General features: G+C 43.0%; 1 protein-coding gene across 1 annotated transcript in view; it reads right to left on the bottom strand.

Annotated features, from left to right (window-relative positions):
• The window catches only part of CTNNBL1 (catenin beta like 1), a 163,461-nt gene that overhangs the window by 14,003 nt on the left and 128,166 nt on the right, over window positions 1-21,292 (bottom strand). The window contains exons 12-13 of the mRNA XM_036825769.1: window positions 12,960-13,057; window positions 11,459-11,539 (exon numbers count right to left, since the gene is read on the bottom strand). Of these exons, the coding sequence (XP_036681664.1) occupies window positions 11,459-11,539; window positions 12,960-13,057 (179 nt within the window). The remainder of the gene's footprint in view (window positions 1-11,458; window positions 11,540-12,959; window positions 13,058-21,292) is intronic.

Below are 21,292 nucleotides of genomic sequence, written 5' to 3' on the forward strand. Positions count from 1 at the left end.
GCTGGTTAAGATGTTAGGGCATTGGGAAGAAGTGACTTTTAGATAAGGTTTCAAGACTCCTGACTGGCAGACGCAGCAGAATGAATGCCTTAAGAATGAAGGCCTTCCTGTGGTCCGAAGCCTTATGCAAAATGCCTTATGCAGTTCCTCCTTTCTGCTCACTAGCCCCCAACCCATACACACAGCACAAACAGGCCTGCCCTCCCTTTTCTGGCCCCTTCACTTTTGCTTGTAATGTGGGTACTCTCCCCAACCCCCAATCTCTATCATAATGTATTTAAAGTCTAAAACATGATACTCCTTACAAAACTTCTCCTGAGATCTTTAAAAACTTCTCAATGTTTTCCAACTTGCTATGATTTTCCAATCCTCAAAACCCCCAAGTTTTGGATTTGTACCTCTTTTATGGCACCTCCATGCCCTGTCCTGCAATAGTTAATCAGATGTGTGCCTCTTTCCCGTGTAGGTTCCTTGAAAGCAAGAGTTGTAGAGTTTTAAATCATCTTTGTACCCTAGAAAGCACCTTGCATGGTACTTTTTTGCATAGCAGACTCTTGAAAAGCCATTTGTGAAACACGATTGGAAAAATGCAGGTAGAAGTTCAGCGGTATTAACGAGCTGTGTGTGCTAAGACTTCTGTGGATGGGGTAGGAGGGGAAACATTAGGAAATGGCGAGGGACAGTGCCTCGGAGGGCTAGCTGGTGGGAGGCTTGAATGCTGGCCAGAGAAGTGAGATATGATGAGCTGCAGACTACACTGTGCAGGAAAGTGAATGAGGATGTGCCAACACCTCTACGACGGACACATCGGCTTAAAGTGTTGAGAGGCAGGCAGAGTGTACAGCTCGGAGGCCACAGTATCAGCCTATGTGAGAAGTATATCAGATGGGGAAGAGAAGAGGAGAGGGGAGGGGAGGGGAGCAGAGGAGAGGAGAGAGACCAAACCCTTAGAGGTTTGCAAACATGGGAAATTGGAGAGAAACATATTCATTCATCTACCTGGTAAAGATTTCCTAAACACCTAACTATGGGCCAGGTATTACATGATGTACCAGGGGCAGCAAAGATAAATAAGACAGTCTACATAATCAAGGAGATTAAAGTCTAATGAGGTTAACAAATATGAACAAACTTCTTTTTTAAATGTAGTAATGGCTATTATGAAGGACCTCTCAAACTGTACTGAGTGCCATGGGACTCCAGAAGAAGGACCGACTTAGTTTGTTTTGAGGAGTCAGCAGAGTTCAAGGGAAATGTAACATTTGAGCTGGATTTTGAAGGCATTTGGCAAGTTGGAAAGAACATTCTAAACAGAGGGAACAATAGCATGGGTCAACTCAGCTAGGGTGGAAGAGAACAAGAGTGGAATATCACTGTCATTAACAGAGAGAAAGAAGAGAAAGGAGTGTTTCTTTGCTTATTAGATCCTAGCTACCAGCAGATCATAGTTTTTGATTGATTACTACATACCAGGCGTTGTGTGAGGCAGTCTGAATAACAGCCATTGCTACCACCATCTACCCACCTTGGAGGAGCAGCTAATGTCTACTGGGGGCTTATTATAGTGCCAAGGGATTTACCTATACTTCCTTTACTTCTCACAAATATTACGCGGTAGGGATTGTTACCCCCATTTCAGATGAGGAAACTGACTCAGGCAGAGCAACCTGCCTAAGGCTAGTGGGTAGGAGAACTGGGATGCAAATCCAAGAATGGGCTCTTTTCATACTACCATGGTTGTGTAGGTATACGTTTTAGAGCTGTTTGGAGAACAAAGGAAGATACTGAATAACAGAAAGGCTTAAGAAATAGAGTTTAGCAAAATTAAATTTCTCCAATTACGTCAGAAGTGCCCCTGGTGATTTTTTCTTTTTCACACTCTTCCCCACAATCTGATCTTCTTTTAACCAGACATAATGTACCTTCCAACTTCTCTAAATACTGTCATGTGGAAAGGATGGACCCAAGAGAGCATTGCCAAATCCTAATTTTTCCTCTTTCCTCAGAACTTCAAGATTCTAACAACGTTCAATTCGACATTCTACTTTTAGACACAAGGCCACATGATTTGAAAGTGAAATTTTCGAATGTAGATCTGCGATATGATTACAGTTCATCTCCAAGAGAGGCATCGCCATCACCGCACTGAACAGGCACAAAGATGAAGCACAGATTGGCTTCTAAGATGGAGTTTTTGCCCTGACAGATTTAGAAGCATCATAGAAACCAGCACACAGAGAAGGTGACTGCTGTCAGGATAGTCCCTAATCTAGCCTGCTACAACTCTGTGGCATGGGATATTTACTGCTGAGTGGATTCACGGAAGCTGAGCACAAATGTGTACTCCATGTTTAAAGGGAAATTTAAAAAAGCAGGGTGATTATGTATTATTCTGATGGAAAATAAGGAAGTTTGGGTACAGTTCTTTTAGGCTCTCAAGTTCTGGTCTGTTTTAGAAAGAAGAAGGATGGTATGTCACCTTTATTATCCACCCCTGTCTTACAATGTGTGAACAGAGTCAACTTCTTATAAATGGATTAATGCATTTTTGGCTCCTTTTCTCCGTTTCTAAGACACTAGATAAAAATTTGATCTTGAGATAAGGACTTGATATGGTTCTTTGGATTTCTGTTCGTAAGGAAGACCTAGACATCTGAAAGAACTAAGCAAATGGGATCAGATCCCAACTCTAATACTAACTTACTAGTGTCCGTAGGCGAGTCATTTAACTTTTCTTGGCCTTGGCTTCTTTGCTTGGAAATTAGAAGCCTAAGCTGGATCAGGGAAGGGAAATAGGGTTCCTGAGTGCAACTCTAATTCACTGTAATGGCTGTAGATTACCATATTGGAAAAGCATTGTGCTGCCAAGTTGGAGCTTAGTAGGGGAAGAACACTGAAATCAGTCAGCACTGTTTACACCATCACAGGTTGGGGAGTGTAGGGGGCTGACCTCTGTCTTCCCTGATCTGGCCTTCTTGAAGGTTCCTTTTAGCTTTGATAACCTGTGGCAAATCTAGGACTGAAGCACCTTCATAACCAGGTGCAGTGAGTTTCTGCCTGCATATGGGTAAATGGACAGACGGGAGCTGCTGACTGACAGTGCTCCTAGACAGTCAGAAGAGTCACTGGGAGACATGCCTCAAGTAGAAGACACAAACTGTCACCTCAACAGGACATGGTTAGCACTGACAATTAGCTTGTCCTCTCATCAATAAATTAAACTTCCCTGTAAGAAAGAGACAACCCCTGGATCTGCTATTATATTAGACAGGCTATTTTAAAACAATTTGGGCAGGCAAATCAAGTGCTCTTAAAATGGGAATATGATTAATAGAGATTAAAGAGAAATTCCAAAAAAATCAGTAACCTTAAGTATTGTAAAGATATCGTACTTTACAAAATTTCAAAGTGAAAATCTATATATACATTGAATTGTATTTGAAATACGACAGGAGAGTTATGATTTAAAGGATGTCTTCCACAAATTAATTCATTCAACTCTCACCTTTGAGAAGAGTGAAGGTGACCGTCTTCTCTGTGAAGCAATGACAACTCAACAGCCACATACAGCATTTTTTACTTTTCAAAGCAGCGGATCTGCATTAACCTCACTTGTTGTATATGCCCGGTGTTGGGTATGTACAGCAAACACCATTTTCAGATTTCACAGATGGAAAAATTGAGATAGATGTCAAATGACAGTCACTGAGTTTCGGTTAGAGACTTGACTGGAACATGATTTCCTAGTCCAAAACCTTTTTCCGTTAGTCCTTTCACTCTGACAAGGGATGGGCAGCAAAAATGGAATAATAACAGCAAAATTTCCTGAGTCCTTACTGTCTGCCAGGCACTGTGCTAATAAGCACTTTCATGGATTTCTCATTTTTCCTTAAACCCCAAGAGGTAAGAATCATTACTATTTCCACTTTCAAATGAGAAACTGAGGCTTAGAAGAGTTGGAGAACTCTCCAAAGGTCACAAAGCTCAGAGCTGAGTTAAGTGCTGGAGACAGGATAAAAACCCACACAAGTCTGGCTCCAAGCGTGTGAGCACTTCCATAGTTCAAAGAAGGAAAAAGTCTGTTTTATAGACCTTTTCTGGTATTAGCATATGAGTTCTTTATGCCATATCTGGGAACTACTGCAAACCAGCAGCATTAAATGCAAGGTCATCTGGCTCCTTTGCCTGTCTTTTCCTTATAAATTGAAGACACTTTTAAAAAAAAGAGGGGGGTGGGAATCTACAGCTAGACCAGCAAATTCCACATGCAACTTGGGAGAGTTAAACCCCCAAAAAAAAAGACACTCTGAAAGGTTTTATTTTGTTCATTCCATAAGAGAGGGCTAGAATAAAAAACTTAGATGGTAATTCAGTGAATAGCTCATTAAGTAGAACAGATTGCAATTCACAGCAGCATAAGCCTGTTTGGGGGCTGCTAAAATAAACAGCTTCGTCTCTAAAGACACACAAGGAGGTGGCACGTGCGGCATCAAGGTGCCATTTCTGCAGGGCTGTGTGTGTGTGTTCTAACCCTCCTCCAGCCACATCCTCACTTTAAATGTTAATCTGTCTTCGGGAGCACTACCAAATCACTACCTTTCCAGGTGCCTCCATCGCTCTCCGCAGGCAAGTCGCAAGCCTCCAAATCAGCGTGTGGATGCTACTCCTAATCTGCCCGACAGGCAGCGAGCTGCCCCTCGCTGGTGGAAGGAGACAGTCATAACAGAAGCTGCTATGAAGCCAACAGGAATCCCTCTTTTCTTAATAAGAGAGGACATGACTCAGAAACCCAGCGGGGGTCACAGTTACTGTCTGTAGTCATGGGCAGGAATTGCCCCACCATTGAGAAAAGGCCAATTTCCTTTCTTCTTCCAAAGCAAAGGGAGAGATAGGTATGTGGAGATGGGGGAGGCACAAGCAACAGCAAAACGGAATCTTCCTCCAAGAGCTTCTGAAATAGGGCAGACTGTTAAGAGAAGGATCCTAGGACCGCAGGTCACTTTCAGCACGGGAAACAGAGGCTGGAGAATTAGTAAAAGGGATTTTTTTTGTTGTTGTTGAGAATATACAGCTGATAGCAGCTCTAATAAGAATCCAAGGATATCAGGCCAGAGTTTGCCCACAAAGGGAAAACTATGTGTTAGGCCAGCCTTAACACATGAGCATGTGCCAGGTTTTTACAAACAATCTCATTAATCTTCAAAATGACCCTCTAATAAAACTATCATGAAAACTAATACACATACACACACAGGGCAAGGCATTTCTCCAAAGAACAGAATTTATGTGTGGCAGAGCTGGGATTTAACCTTTGGCTGTATGACCCCTGGGTTCATGTTCCTTCTATGGTACCATGATACCTCCATCACAGGTAGGCCATCCATTTCTAAATTTGCTAAAAATAAACAAACAAACAACTAGACTACTAGAATATTCATCTGAATTTTCACAACATATAAGCCAGCCTTGAGAGAACCAGGGCTTCTGTGAAGTTGGGAGAGACTGTGGACTCCACTGAGAGAGGAGGACAGAGAGGATGAGAAAAGCAAAACGGAGTGCCCAAGGCTACACTGCAAGGTAAGAGTCAGAGGTGGGGGGCCAGAACTCAGGCCCCCCAACTTCTCCTCCAATGGTAGGAAGGATGACTGTGATCGGGAAGGGCGCGGGTAGGGAGGCAGGAGAGAGCGGGTGAAGGGGCATATGGATAAATCTGCATCTAGGAAAGAGGGAAGCAGGACAGGGAAAAGCACCATAGCATCCCCTGCTCCACCACCTCTGGCTTCTACTGACTGTAAGCTGTGTTCTGCCAAGTTCATAGACTGAGAAGTTTGGGAACCACTGTTTCAAGAACAGCTGAGAGGAACTCTCAGCAGGACTCCCTTTTTTTAGGCTTGCCCAGGAGCTTCCAGCAGTTAGCAGAAGACTTGACGGCAGTCTCACACTTCCACTGTCTACACACCTACCAGTGCTTTACGATCACCAATCCCACTCATTCGTTCCTGCGCTTTACCCCCTTTGTACAAATCCTTAAATGAGCTTCAAATGCTAAGGAAATAGTCAAAGTCTGTTTCAGACATCAGGGCCTGTGGATACTGTTTCATTACAAGGAGTCCCTCTTTCTCTTTCCAGGATAAAGCCTGGGATGATTTAACTGTGGCAAAATTAGCATGCAATTTGTAAGTCATTATGGTGCAAAGTATGTGGCGAGAACACTTTATTGAATAAACCTGCTGAGAATAATTTTCCTAGGAACTAAAAGAAGGAAAACCTCTCTTCAAGGCTCTCCTCCTCCTTTTAAAATCCCTGCCAGTATCTATATAATTATGTCTTACTTCTGACACTCAGAAGCCTGGCATCTCTGTACATTTAACCAACAGAAGCCAGAAGGAACCCATGAGAAGTCAGGATATCTTCCTAACAACAGGGGCCTTGGCATTTTCTGGGCTTCTTGTTGCTTGGGGAGTCAGGTGAAATCTGCTGAGACAAGCACCCTGGGTATTTATAGATCACAGAGAACTGCTGCTCACTAGAAGAGTCTTAAGAATTACATGCCCTTTAAAAGGTTAACCAGGAAGCCCAAGGGTATGTTCAGATACACTGTGGCCCTGAAGTCGCATGGACACTGAATATAACGTGAAAGCATTGGGCAACTGCCCAAGACGTGAAAGTCTTTCCTAGTCACAGATTATTGTAGGTAATGTGATTTGAACTGAGTATGTATACAATTATCAGTTTGTCCTATAGACTCTTCTAAATAGGAGCATCTTTGTGTGTTTAATATAGCTACAGGTATGCCACAGAATTTACACAGTTGTAAAAAATATTTTTTTGATGACGGGGCTATTCAGAGAAAACAAAAATTAGGGTTAAAATGAGAGTTTAGATGTAATGTAGAAAACTCAGGACCCTCTATCTTCCTTAATACCCACGGACAAATATTAATTTTATCTCATGAGTAGTTGTCCTTCATTTACTGCATGTTAACCACTATGTAGGTCCTAAGAATATGATGAACAAGAGATTAGAGTCGCAGAGACAGAGAGTAAACAAACATATAAAATAATTACAGGTTACGAAGAAGCACTGGCGATGGGGACACTACTTTACGTATGGGTGCCACTGAAAAGCTCTCTGAGGGGGTGACATTTAGGCTGAGACCTGAAGGTAGAAGGAGGCACCAGCGTGAGAAGAGGCAGGACGGGGAGAAGCAAATGCAAAGGCTATACAGCTGGAAGCTAATGCACAGCAGCAGGAGAGGAAGTGGGAGTAGAGGGGACTCAGAGCACACAAAATCTTGCAGTATTAGGGAAGGAAGAAAATCGTGTGTGCAGAGAGGTGGTGGTAGAAACAGTGCTCACAGAGAAAAAAAAAATAAAGGTTCTCTGACCACCTCTACAGGCCAGGACCTGTGGAAGCAGCTTTCACGTGTGTTATAGCTATGTCACCAAATTCCTAAATATGTAATTCCTCACAGACCCACAGGTTGGGATGTATACCTTAAAAACAAAACACCAGAAAGGAAGAAAATAAAGCTGGGGAAGTTAGGCTATTTGTCCGCAGTTGAAGAACCAGAAGAAGCCTGGCTCTAAAGCCCATGCTCCCCCCTCACACCTTCTGCCCTGGAATATAACTTATCACTCGCCCCAAAACTTAACTTGGCTTCCCACTGCCCCTCCTTTGCTCCTGTTCCTCTCTAGTCTGGAAATGCCTTCTATGTCTCCTCCTTTTAAGGTTCAGCTTGGATTCTGCCTCATCTACAAAACTGTTAGGGGTGACTCGAGGTGCAGATGGCTTCCCCCCTGTTCCTTGGCTTCTTCCAGGCCTCAGCAGCGGCAGCAGTACTCCTGGGGCCCATTCTTCTTTTGACACTTGCACCTGTGCTCACCCCCAGCCAGTGCCTAGCTTAATGCCTTGCACAGAGCAGGTGCCTGAGAAACATCTGCCAAAGGACTGGATTCTTTTCAGTGAATCTTGGTCAACTGCAAACCATGGACACTTGCACCGTGCCCATGGGAATCTGAAGTTTGCAGGGAAGATGGTGGCTCCGAGACACTAAAAATGTCAATACTTGATCCCCCTTCTCTTGGTTAATACCTGACCCTGTTATGTAAGGTGTTTTTTGTTGCAGACTTGGCAGAGTATGTGAGATATTTATTCATTATGGATCTGACAGTCAATGTTATCAAATGCCTGAGAAAAAAGTATTCAATTCAGGTCAACAAATATGTGCTGAATTCCCAGTAGGTGTAGGACATTCAAGTTTAACCGGGGTGGGGTGGGGTGAGGCAACAAATCGTTTAAGAGAGACTTAAGAGAGTAGACTGCATGAAGGAGAGACGAAAAGAGGTGGTTTGTTCCAGGTCACTGCATACCTGTGAGGCAGCTTCATCTGGCAGGATGAGCCTGAGCGCTGGCAGAGAGCGCTGCTCACAAGCACGTCCCTCACCCCCCACCCCGCCACGACTCTCCGAGCAACACTGAGGCTGCTGAGCACTAATAGCCTTGGAATGCTTGCCAGTGCCCAGCAAAACAGCCTTGGCATCAAGGAGACAGGTGTTTGTCAGGGAATGGCAGGGCCCGGCGCCTGTGGCACACAGAAGCACCGTGAGTGCTGGCGAGAGTGGCTGCAGCCATTACTCTCCGTCAGTGCTAATCAATTTCACACCCTCTTCAATGCTGATAATAGATAATCTTGTGGGAAGCAACCCAAGTTTCTAACAGCTACATGCAAGCTGCTCCCTGACGCCCAACAGCTTACTCTGGTCTTTCTCAAAAAACAAAACAAAAGAAAACAACACCCTCCCCCCCCCAAAAAAACAAACAAAAACCAAAGTCTATTGCAGCTTCACCTCAGATGAAGCATCTGATGGTGCCCATGCTCTGGTCTGCTAGGACAACTCCTTCTGGGTTATCTGGTAAGGAGGATGCTCTTAGGAAAAGGACTGCCTGGCATACTTAAAAGTTACACGGGAATTCCAAAGGAAGCTAGGAAAATCTAACAGCAGCAGTAGCTTTTACTTGTTGAACAAAGTAAATTCATAGTTTAGGCTTAGTCTTCATGATAGCACTGAAAGGGAGGTGTGATGGCCATTTTACAGATGAGGAAATCACAGCTCGGAGAGTTCAACTCATTTGTCCAAGGTCTCAGAGCTAGGGAGCAGCAGAGCTCAAATTCAAATCCAGGCTTATCTGACCCCCAGCTCACGTGCAGCTTTCTACTAGGCTGCTGCTGGCACTCCATGAAGAACACAGCCGCTGATCAACCTCTCATTGTGCTTTTAATCCATTTCATTTTCAAAAAATGGCAATTACCAAAGTATGCCTACCTGAATCTGAGGGAAAATGTTAAGTTGGAGGGGATTTGAGAGACCGCCTTTGCTGATGCCACGTTATGGCTAACAATCTGGGGCTACACAAGGCGCAGTGACAAGGTGTGGCGAGGCAGTGATTTTGAGGTGGGTGCCCGCACTAAAATCCTAGTCCTCGGACTCCCAGGTGCTCCTTCAACCAGCCCTGAAAATCTCCTTCAGCAGATAACTTGGGGAATTCTGTCAGAGCAGGAGTTCTAATTGTCCCATGGCTGTTTCCCTACAAAAGTCTAGGGAAAGTTCAATTTGTTTCTAATTATCATTCAGTCAGAGCCGAAGAATATATACTTTGGCACTTTAACAATCACTAAGTGTCGACCATGTACAAGTTACTGTGAATGGAAGAAAAGAGGGAAGAGGAAAGTTTAATCAAAGAATAAAATAAAGGGGGTGAGGTGTGTGGAATGAAAGGACTGTGTGTGGAACATGCTGGTATCTGAAGTCCAGCCTCAGAATTCAGAGTCTCTGCCATTTACCCTGTAATAGTATCACATTAAAGAAGAAAGTCCCAGTCAATCAATTCAATCAATCAACAAACATCTGAGAACTTACTAGGTTTAGAAAGCACAGGGAAATCACAAGAATGATACATATGGTTACCTATCTACTGGTATTCATAAATGAAGGTATAGTTTATGAAAGGGAATGGGTGGCTTACAAGGGCACAGACAACAAGGTCACTGTTTTCCCCAAGCTCTAGTCTCTCACCCTGGCCTGAGGCACAACTTGCGGGAAGATGCTAGTGTAATTCCCAATGCACACAGCTCTGCCTCATGGCTGGCCTGCCCCAACACAGATGGGAGGGGTGCTGAAACAGGCTCTCCCACCAGTGAGGCTCAAAAGCCTCCAGTGTGTCTTTAAGGCAAGAAGAGTGAAAAGAAAATAGAGTGATATAGCAAATCCAGATCACAAAGAAAATGGGCTCTACTACAGACTTTGAAAAAAGCAAAAAAAGGATCATTGTGCAACATGACCATAGACTGAGGGTACTTCCCTGGTGGTGCAGTGGTTAAGAATCTGCCTGCCAATGCTGGGGACACGGGTTCGATCCCTGGTCCGGGAAGATCCCATATGCCGTGGAGCAACTAAGCCCATGCACCACAACTACTGAGCCTGTGCTCTAGAGCCCACGAGCCACAACTACTGAGCCTGCGTGCCACAACTACTGAAGCCCGAGTGCCCTAGAGCCCGCATGCTGCAACTACTGAGCCCACGTGCTGCAACTACTGAAGCTCGTGCTCCACCACAAGAGAAGCCACCGCAATGAGAAGCCTGCGCACCACAACGAAGAGTAGCCCCTGCTCGCCGCAACTAGAGAAAGCCCACACGCAGCAACAAAGACCCAACACAGCCAAAAACAAAAAAGAGAGAGAATACAAATCAGACATTAACCAATATGAAAACCTGCCCCAATTAAAGGGACAGATGAGAAAGCTACAGAGGCCAGAGACAGCAGAGAACAAAATCAAAGCAGATGAAAAATACAGGAGGTAGGATAACACCCTAGGTAAGTATGGCCTGTCAAGAAAAAACATCTAGCAGGTTTCATCTCCCTCAGCAACCACCGCATCAGACAATGCGGCTCAGTCACTCTGACTCGGTGTGCAGGCCGTGCTGCAGAGCTTTGAGCTCCCTTCTCTAGGTCGCCAGGTTTCATCTGCAAATGCGGGAACTGGATTCAATGACCTCACAGTTTCCTTCCAGTGCCTCCCTATGACTACAGAAGCCAGCAAGTGTGTGTGCCAAGACACCCTCTGCCACTGTGGTACCAAGTCACAGCACTGTGCTCTGGTCAGATTTTCGAAGAGAAGCTCTTGTCAAGGGTACTTGTGCTACCACCCAGACTCCCAGGTCAGACCGGGATCAATTAATTGTACACATCCATCCTCTTCAGGGACTTCACTCCTGTTAGAAGAGCAGTTATAACCGCTGGCGGACTGTCATCTGCTCAGCTCTTACGACATGTTAGGTGGCACACGAAGGTAGATGGCACCTTTGCCCTTGCCTGTCCTGTGGGGAGATACGAGGTGCACAAGGGACCCAATGGAGTGGAAGTCAATAGATGGCAAAAGGCAGGCAGGGATACGTACGTGTTTTTCCCCTTCAATCTTCTTGTCGGCCACCTGCATTGCATCCAGATATTTAAAATGCAATTCCATCAGCCTGTCAACCTGAAAGAGAGATACTTCACAGACATGAGTGAGAAAGAGAATACCAAGGCAAGAGAACAGTAGAACTCCTATTCGTCTTACTGTCACTCCCAACAAAGGGAGAGCCACTCTACCACTTCTCACTCTGGATGTGAGCTTTGCTGCGGAACACATCAGGAATGGATCAAACGGCTCGGGCAGAACAAAGCAAACACTTAGCATGGATGCAGTTTGAACACAGGCCCATTCCCGAAGGACACTATGCATTCCCAGCCCTTCTAGGACTCCCCTGAATTCACCTTGTTAAAAACAAACAAATAAATAAAAATTCAAGTCCCTTCTTGCAAAGAGAAGAAGCATGAAGTTACATACTTGATATTCACTTAGAACTTTACAGAAATTTCTTTTTTCAAACTGAAACCTTTCATGTTCAGATTCTGCCCCAGAGCTGATCTTTTTTTTAAAAAGGTCTAAGTAAAATCTCTTTAGTTCCCTTTCAGTCAGAAGAGAGTGCAAGAAAAACTCCTTCACAACTTAAAAAAAGCCCCTGACTTTTGCTTAGCAATAACCTAAAAATCAGTTTCAAACTTAGCAAAAGTCATGCTTCAAACATGGCCTGAGGAATACTGAGTGGGTTTGAAAGTTTCATTTTTTCCCTAAGACTTCCAAAAGATTGAAGGAACACTGTGAAGCCAGCCTAAACTTCTAACCTCTCTTTTTACTGGGTTGGCACCACTGTGGTTCTTGGCAGCCCTGGTATTTACCCAGGAGCTGGTACTGATTAATAGCAGATGCTGCTCCAACACAGCATCAGACAGTCAGGAAGACTGTGCCCAAACCTTCCCTGGTTAACAATGATGACCCTAAGATCTTATATATTTCAGTTTACAAAGTATTCTCATATCCACTGTTTCCTTAAACATTAGAAAAACCTGATAAGGCAGGCAGGGAAGATAGAGAGCAACCCTAATTTAAAAGATGAGGAAGCTGACGCACAGACATTAGATGATGCCACCAGGGTGACATGATTGCTAAGATGTTCTGTGTCCTAACCCAATGGCCTCTTTTTCTTTTTTTTTTCTTGCAAACAACAATTGCATTTATTTGTATTACTTACATGGGAACAAATGGTTTCATTGCATATTAAGAATTTTTAAAGCACTGACCTGATCTTTTCCTCCTCATCTTAATGATCCATAACGGTACACTGTTGCGTACAGAAATGGTTTCAAAATATTTGGGGTCAAGGGTAATGCATTAGGAGATGAGAGGCAGAATAACCAGAAAAACCTTTGAGATCCAAACCAATGGGGCCCAGATGCTGGAGAAGATATTTTAGGGCAGGAACACTTAACCCAGCACTCCTCAGATCGCATCAGGGAGATAGTGATTCTGTTCCCGCTGGTCCCGGTCCCATCTTTACAGTCCAACAAGCACCCACCTTCTCACTGTCATTTTCAGTGAATTTATTCAGAAGCCGGGTCCGCTGCTGCCCTCTCAGGTTCCGCAGGAGGGAAGCCAGGATCGAACAGACATGCTCTGGGTTGGGAAAGAAAAAAGAGAACATGCTGTGATCAGAGCAGTAATTATTACCTCTCTTCAAGCCTGGTCTGGTTCTATTGAAGGAGGAATAAATAGGTCTTCCCTGATTGCTGCTATTGATTAATAAGACAAGAACCTAAATTGTGTCAATGGAAAACTGAACTGATTTTCACATACGGTGCAAGAAACATATTCCAAAGGGATTATGTCCCCAAGGACAACTTGAGCAAGTGAATCAAAACTAAGTTAGAATTTCTGTTCTGCCTATAATTACTTGAGTTTTATTGTCTGCAACAGAACCTCAAACTAATACCCCCCATTTATAAAAATAACCTGTAAATAGAGTATGAATACTAACCATGAGGTGAGCACATAATGAACAAATAAGACATGTTCTACCATATTCTCAAATTACCTTATAACTTTCCCAGGTAAACATCTGAGAATTAAATAAATATGATAGGGTCCCAGTGCTATCACTTACATTCTGGTGCACCTAAAATCCCTACCTCAAGTTTAAAGACAGCAGGACAGTAAGGACTTCAAAAGGATAACAATGTTTTTTCAGTCCACATAACCTATAGGCTTCTATTATGAGATACTATTCTTCTAGCCAGGGAAGAAGAGGGTATATTATAGGCTTCAGCTGTAAAGAGGTTCTTTTCTTTAAAAAGAATTTTTAAAAACCAAGGATAATGACGTTGAAAAGGAGATGGCAGAGTAAAGTTTGTTTTGAAATAAAATGCTCACAGTGTGGGCAACAAATATTCTGTTTGAAAACTGACTGAACATCTTCATATGCCAAAGTTTGAGTTCTCAAAAAGTCACTTTCCTCACTTATATCAGAGAAGCATTCCTCACCACTTCATTTCCCCAATCTCTTAATGCTAGAGTTATTCAGTCTTTAGACTTCTATTTTTACCTCCTACACCTTCTTCTATCTACTTTCACCTCCCTGGGGATCTCATCTAGTCCCACAGCTTTAAAGACCATTTACGTGCTGACAACTCCCACACTTGTGTCTATAGGCCAGTCCTGTTTTCTGAACACAGGCTCATGAATTCACCTGTCTATCTGCTCTCTCCACTTGGTTGTCTAACAGGTCCTTTAAACTGAACATGGTTTTGGAACCAAGCTCCTGACCTCCCTCCTCAGGCCTGTCCCCAGTTTGTTCCACTGAGTTAATGGCAACCAGGTTCTCCAGTTTCTCAAGCCAAAAACAGTGGCGATATCCTTGATTCTCTTCTTTCTCACACGTCCCACAGAAACCTTGTCAGCTGTAGTTTCAAATTACACCCAGGACGCCATGTCTTCTTCCTGCTACCCCCACTGCCATTACACTGGGCCACAGCACCATCACCTCTTGCTTGGAATACTCAGCAGCCTGCTTGTGGGGCTCTCTGCTTCCACCCTTGCCCGCTTTGGCCTGATCTCCATAGAGCAGTCAGAATGATCCTTTAGGTTAAAACCTAAGTCAGATCCTATCATTCTTCTGTGTAAAACCCTCTAATGGCTCCCAACTCACTCAGACTAAATGCTGTTTCTAACATCAGACAGGCTTCTGCCCTGGGGCCTCTGTACTTACTGTTATCCTTGCCTGAGATGCTCCTCACCAGACTATCTGCATGGCTCAATCTTCAAGTCTAGTTCTACTCAACTGTCATCTTCTCAATGAGGCTTTTCCTTGACCACCCTATTTAAAAATGCACTGCTCCAACACCACCGATTTCCAAGTCTTAACTGCTTTATTTTTCTCTTCAGCATGCATTATCTTCTAAAATACTGTATCATTAATTATTTGTTTTGTTCACTGCCACCCTTCAATTAGAATATAAGCTCCTTGAAGGAAGGGATTTTAGTCTGCTTTGTTCATTGGTATATCCCTGGTCCCACAACAATGTCTAGCACATAGTAGGTGCTTTAGAAATACCTGCTGAATAAATGGGAAGAAAGCAGGCTCTCAATACAAGTTTTTGGTGGTGGTGGTGGTGGTGGAACCAGACAAACAAATCACTCTTGAACTCTGGGTATTTTACAAATGCCTTTGAATAGCTTTCACCTTTTGTATATAGTGCCTATCCCAAGTTCAGAGTAATAGCACGCTTGCGTTGGTAATATGCTCTCAAACCATCAGTTACAAAACGGTCCTTAAAGATATTTTGCATTTGGGAGTAAGTGGATGACTTTCTCTTAGGGAGCCATCAGTTTGAATAAAATATCTCTTATCAGTACATTCACTTTTTTAAGTATAAATTTTTTCTTAAAATATGCTGTGGAGAGAGGTATTATACCTTCTCAAGACCCCAAGTTCACCCCAATATCTTTCTTCTAACTTCTGTTCTTCCCTGTTGTGAAGCTGGGATTGAGGTGGTATAAGCTCCACCTTGAACAAAAGGAAGGGGCAGGGAACAGGAGTAGGGTGAGATGAGGGTAGAAAGTGGCAAGTGGACAGAGCAGGACCTGTCTTCACAGGAAGGCAAAAACCATCATGAACCTAGGGTAAGGAACCAAGACAGCTCAGCTCAGGGTGACAAAGTAGAATAAGAAGGGACGTCTTTGGAGGCTCACATCAGGCAAAAACAACAAAGAAACAAACTTCTGTGTATGTCAAGGAGAGAAGATCAGAGGAAAGAAGAGTGGGGGACGTAATCAGTTCTGCAATCTTGGGCTAAGCAACTGGATGTGGCTCTGATCTCTTCAGTTGGTGAACAGATGTGGGACAGGCCATAAAAAATGCAGTGAATTTTAACAAGCTTAGTTCTGAAACTTTGAAATTACTCAGCATGACAACTGGTAACAACCTCCATGTATATATATGACAATCTGACAACCATAGAGGAAGAAAAAAAAAAAAATCAGCCAGAGAGTTCTCATAGATTATCTAGGCCAAATCTCTTATTGTACCGATAGAAAAATCGAGGCCTAGAGAGAAGTGACTTGTCCACACAGCTAATTGGTGAAAGAGGTAGAACCCAAATTTCAGATTACTCACTCAGCCATTCACTGATCACTTACCTCTGTGCCTGGCAAGCACTTGGTTATCAGGGCCTCCAAACAACATAGTATCCCTAACCTTAAGGAGCTCTGTATTTAGTGGGGAGAACAAAACAATAATTACAGTGCAGTGTGACAAGTTCCATCACTGAGGTAGGCAGAGGGGATCTGGGAGCACAGACAAGGTACAGCTGACCTACAGGAATTCCCACTGGAGGTAACAAACAACTGAAAATCTTAAAACTAAACAAAACTGAAAAGCCATGGCTGACAACTAGATAGAGAAGATAGAGCACTCCAGACAGAAGGAACAATATATGCAAAGGCCGGTTTGGATGGCTTATCACATACACATGGGGGAGGAGAGGCCAGTCAGGTGGGAAAAGGCTAGAGACAAAAGTGACAAGGATCCACCAATGAATTTTAAGCTGTAGACAGATAAGACGAGATATGAGTTTAGACCAATCCTTGGCTGCTAGATTCCTTTTAGAGATCAAGATAATGTTTCTCTTTCCTGATAAATTTTTTGTGCTTTTTAACCTGAGTTACATCTCTGCCTTGGCTATTAAGAAGCTCAAAGGTGAGTCCATGCTCAACCACAGGAGTCAATTTCTTTTACTACTTTATTATTGACTCTCTCCATCCTCCACCAATGAATTTTAAAATAAAAGCAATGGATGCATATGGTAAAAACCAAACTATACAAAAAGGTATGAATGTCCTCAACAAATATTTATTGAGCACGTACTAATATTTTTCTTTTCCCATACTCCTCTCACTACCCTGTTCATCTCTCCCAAAGGACAAAAAACTACTAGTATCTTGTGTACATTTACAGGAGGGGAAAAAATATATATATACATACATACACACATGTATGTATATATACATACATGTGTGTAAATATATACACACATATATTCTCTACTATATTTTTCCATATCAGCACATACTTTTTTTTAATGGCTGTCAGGAATTCCACTGAACTTATTTATCATAATTTAACTAGTGCCCCAGTCATGGATATTAGGTGGGTTCCAGTTTTGGTTGTTTGTTGTTTTTGCTATTAGAAACAATGCTGCAATGAACGTCCATGTACACATATTCTGGCACGTATACCTTTATTTCTGGCATGGATACACTTTTGCACATATATTCTTATGGCAAATTCCTAGAAGTGGAAGTGGTGAGTCAAAAGCTATTGACATATAAAATGTTGAAAGACACTGACAAATTATCTTCCAAGAAGGTTGTACCAATTAACTTCCACTCTCAGTATGTGTATGTGTGTGCATCTATGTGTTTTGTACATACAAAAAGCTTTGATGATTACCTTTTATATGTGGTAGGAAAAGCTTACATTTTGGAGTCAGACAACATAGGTTCAAATCTAAGCTCCTACCACTTGCTTAAGGGCATGACCTTAAGTTAATTAACCAGAATGTGCTGGGAAATACCTACATGCACATACACATATATCATACATACACACTGAGAGTGGAAGTATAATTTTACATACATAGTGTAAAAGAATATCTGTTTTCCATATCCTCACTCAGATTGGATATTATCCAACTTAGAAATTATGACAACCTTGTAGGTGAAAAATGGGATCTTCTTTCAATTAGTATGTTTTTATTTTTATTATGAATAAGGTCAAACACCTTTTCTGATGTTTACTGACCATTTGTATTGCTCTGTGTGAATTGCCCGACGTTATCCTTTGCCCATTTTGATTTCTATGAGCTCTTTGTAAATTAAGAGTATTACCCTTTTGTCTTCTACACTGCAAATATTTCCCCCAGTTTGACATCTGTCTTTTGACAAATTCTTACTCAAAGCTAAGATTTAGTATCACCATATTGTTTTGCTGTAAGTTGCTTCAAATTCCGGTATGAAAGTAAGCAGGGTACAATAATAACTGTCACCAATTTATTGTGTATCAATAACAGTAGGCTTGAGTCTGTACACAATTTTCTCATTGAATCTTCACTACTAAGCTATGCAAAAGGTACTATTCTCATTTCTGATTTATTATGCAGAATCCAAGTGTCAGAGAGGTTAATCAATTTACTTAGTAGGTCATGTCCTTGAGAGAGTGGTGGGAACTTAGATTTGAACCCATGTTGTCTGGCTCCAAAATGGAAGCTTTTCCTACTAGGTTACATGCTCCCACATATAAAAGGTAACCATCAAAGCTTTTAAAGAAGAAACTTTTATGATAAAAGAGATCAGAAACTAAACCATGCAAAGCCTGAAAATGTGCTTCATGGGGCGGGGGGCTCACTGTGTCCAAAAGACAAGCACTATGTAAATGTGGATTAACAAAAAAGTCAATAGTTTTAACGAGAGGAAAGTGAAGCGAAAGGCCATATGGAGGTAAGACATAAATAACACCCCTCTTTTCTCTTTTACTGAATTACTCTTTCCAGAAGCAATTTCTAGCAGAGTCCAAACAAAGAAGTGACTTTGAGTTCTGGGCAGTTCCACAAATACTAAACCAAAACTTCTCAATAGTTCTCCCATTTAATCTTCCTGATTAAGATGGATGAGGAGTTGCAAGAGAATGTTGTTTTTTGGGGGGGGGGCGGGGGCCACGCTGCGCAGCTTGCGCAATCTTAGTTCCCCGACCAGGGATTGAACCCAGGCCCTGGCAGTGAGAGCGCAGAGTCCTAACCACTGGACCGCCAGGGAATTCCCAAGAGAATGTTCTTCATATACCTCAACAAGATGGGATGTGGGGTGCTGGTAGCACAGAGAGGGTGTCAGGAGCTGTAATTTTCAAAGAGGAAAATATAATATAGAGGAGAATCATTTTTTCTGGAACTAGATCATATTAGCATGTATTTCCACAGCTCATCCCAGCCTGGAACAGGAGATACCTTGATCAATTGCAGTGGTATACTAAGAACAAATGACATATACCTATTAGTTTGGGATTTTAAGTAAAGGACAGGTTGTCATAGGCAGACCTGAATCTGCCTATGTTCTTTGCATCTCTCTCTCTGGGTGCTGTGGCTGGTCGTAGGTCACTGGCGCCTGCCAGATAGGAAAACACTTCATTCACCCAAAGTTTTGCGCATACACGTGAGTGCAAACACACACACACACACGCTTTCATTAGCCACTAATAAATGTAGCTTCCCTAGGAACAGATTTCAGCCCAAGGTGGTGTCAATTTCTCACGCACCAAGGAGATGGGGAGAGCTGCTGGCACGGAGAGCAGGGGAGATAACAGGTTTACCTGCTGGCCAACACCGCTCAGCTGCTCTGTCATTTCGACAGGATAAAATGGAGGTGAAGGATGGCTATGGAGCTGTCAATATAGACAGGGTGGATGTGGTGGCCCCACTGCAGAGAACAACCTCTAAGGCAGGACCCAGGAAGAGCAGAACACACGCACGCACGCGCGCACACATTAAAGGAATCCACAAGGCTCCAGAGAGGGGAAGGTCACACAAATCTGCACTTTGAAGTCACTAGGTAAGGAGGCAGGGGTCTCGGTGGAGAATTAGAGAGCCAGTATTGAAACTGTGTGCCAGTGTGAGTCCCTGCCTGCTGGGTGCCTTGCTCAACAGTCAGACAACTGGCTGCCTCAGACACTAATTAGTGAAACTGCCTAGAGGAGTCGTTCTGGCCCATTCTTCCCCCAGCTCAAATCCCTTCAGGGCCTCTCAAGAGTGATCAGCAATTGGTTAGACCCCCCCTGGATATATGCAAGGGGGGCTAAAAGTTTGATTCTCTAGGGTCAATTAGAATTCTGTAATTTTCAGAGCTGAAAGGAGAATTAGAAATCTTTGGTTCAACTCCTCTGGGATTTCGAGTATAGAAACAAGAGCCCTGATAAAGGATGTGATTTGCTGCCTCCAGTCAAAAGTACCTTTCTAGGCCACTGAAATCTAGATCTGCAATTTGTCCCCCCCCCCTTATTTTTTCCTTCTTAAAATCATGACAAACACTTTTGAGAATCTGATGAACCCTTATGCATGCTATTCCCTCCCGTATATATAGATACAAATGGCACATTTCCATGAAGTTTCAGAGTGTTCCCATCTCTTAAGGATGGCTCTTGGGTTAAGAACCCAAGATCTAGTATACCCAGATCAGAGGTCTTTCCAGAATGGCACAACCAGACTGTGGCAATCACTCTAACCAGCCTCCTACAGTATGTGCCACTTTTGTAAAGAATGAGATGGAAGTGCATTTCCCATCCTCATTGTTAAAAAAGTATGGCCCAAATCCCAATAGGCTAACGTCACCTCTCTCTGTGAGGAGAGTTATTCATCCAGACAGGCCTATAAACAACTAGGCCTATCAGTGTCCTACTGCTGAGAGGTACACTGAGAGGACTAACTCCAGGGACCTCCTCCAGAAACGCCAAGTGAATTAATTAATTAACTATGTGGGGCTTCAGGATCAGACAGACTTGGATTCAAATCTTGCCTCTGACACTCACTAGCTGGTTAAACTAAACCACTGGCATACTGTTTAATCTCTGAGCCTCAGCAATTCTCTTATTTGTAAAATGGGGCTGTCCCTTCTATTAAATCCATTGTATCAAATGAGATATGTTCACAGTAGGCACTCAAGAGACATTAGTTTGAAATCTGCTGCATTGAAAAAGAGCATCACAAGAGATTCTCTCACCGAGGCACCTGCCAGAGATCGTCACCTCACTCCTTCCATACTGCATCCTGACCACATGTTGGCCACTGAACATGTTTCAGTCGGCCTGGGCTATTCTAACTAGCCCCTGCTGAGAAAAATAGGAACTTAGATGGCTTGACTTTCTCAGCTGGTAGGGCTATTTTCTACAACTCGAGATTTGTTCTAACTCTAAAATGGAACAAAGCCAACTTCACTCAGACTCTTTAATCCCACAATAAATTAAAATAAAGACCTTATGTGTGGTTGCCTATAAAGCCAAATAATACAAGATTCTGGGAGACCTGCAAACAGCCCTGAGGTGGGCAGTGGCTATTTATCAGTAAGCTGAAGGACACAGCACATCTAAGCAGAGATGGTCCTTGCCTTTTGATCTTGCTGCAAGAACTGAAAACACAACACATGATCTACAGAGGAAATGAAAAAGACGCTCTCCTTTATGAGTTTTATAACCACAGGACAAGTAATTACAGGGCACAAAGTGGTACATACACCGGCCATTCCTTTACTCAAACTTCTGAGTACCTACTGTGTGCCAGGCAATGTACTAAGTACTGGGACTATAGAGATGAA

Source organism: Balaenoptera musculus, chromosome 15 (assembly GCF_009873245.2).
Source record: "Balaenoptera musculus isolate JJ_BM4_2016_0621 chromosome 15, mBalMus1.pri.v3, whole genome shotgun sequence".
Classification (NCBI taxonomy): Eukaryota; Metazoa; Chordata; class Mammalia; order Artiodactyla; family Balaenopteridae; genus Balaenoptera; species Balaenoptera musculus.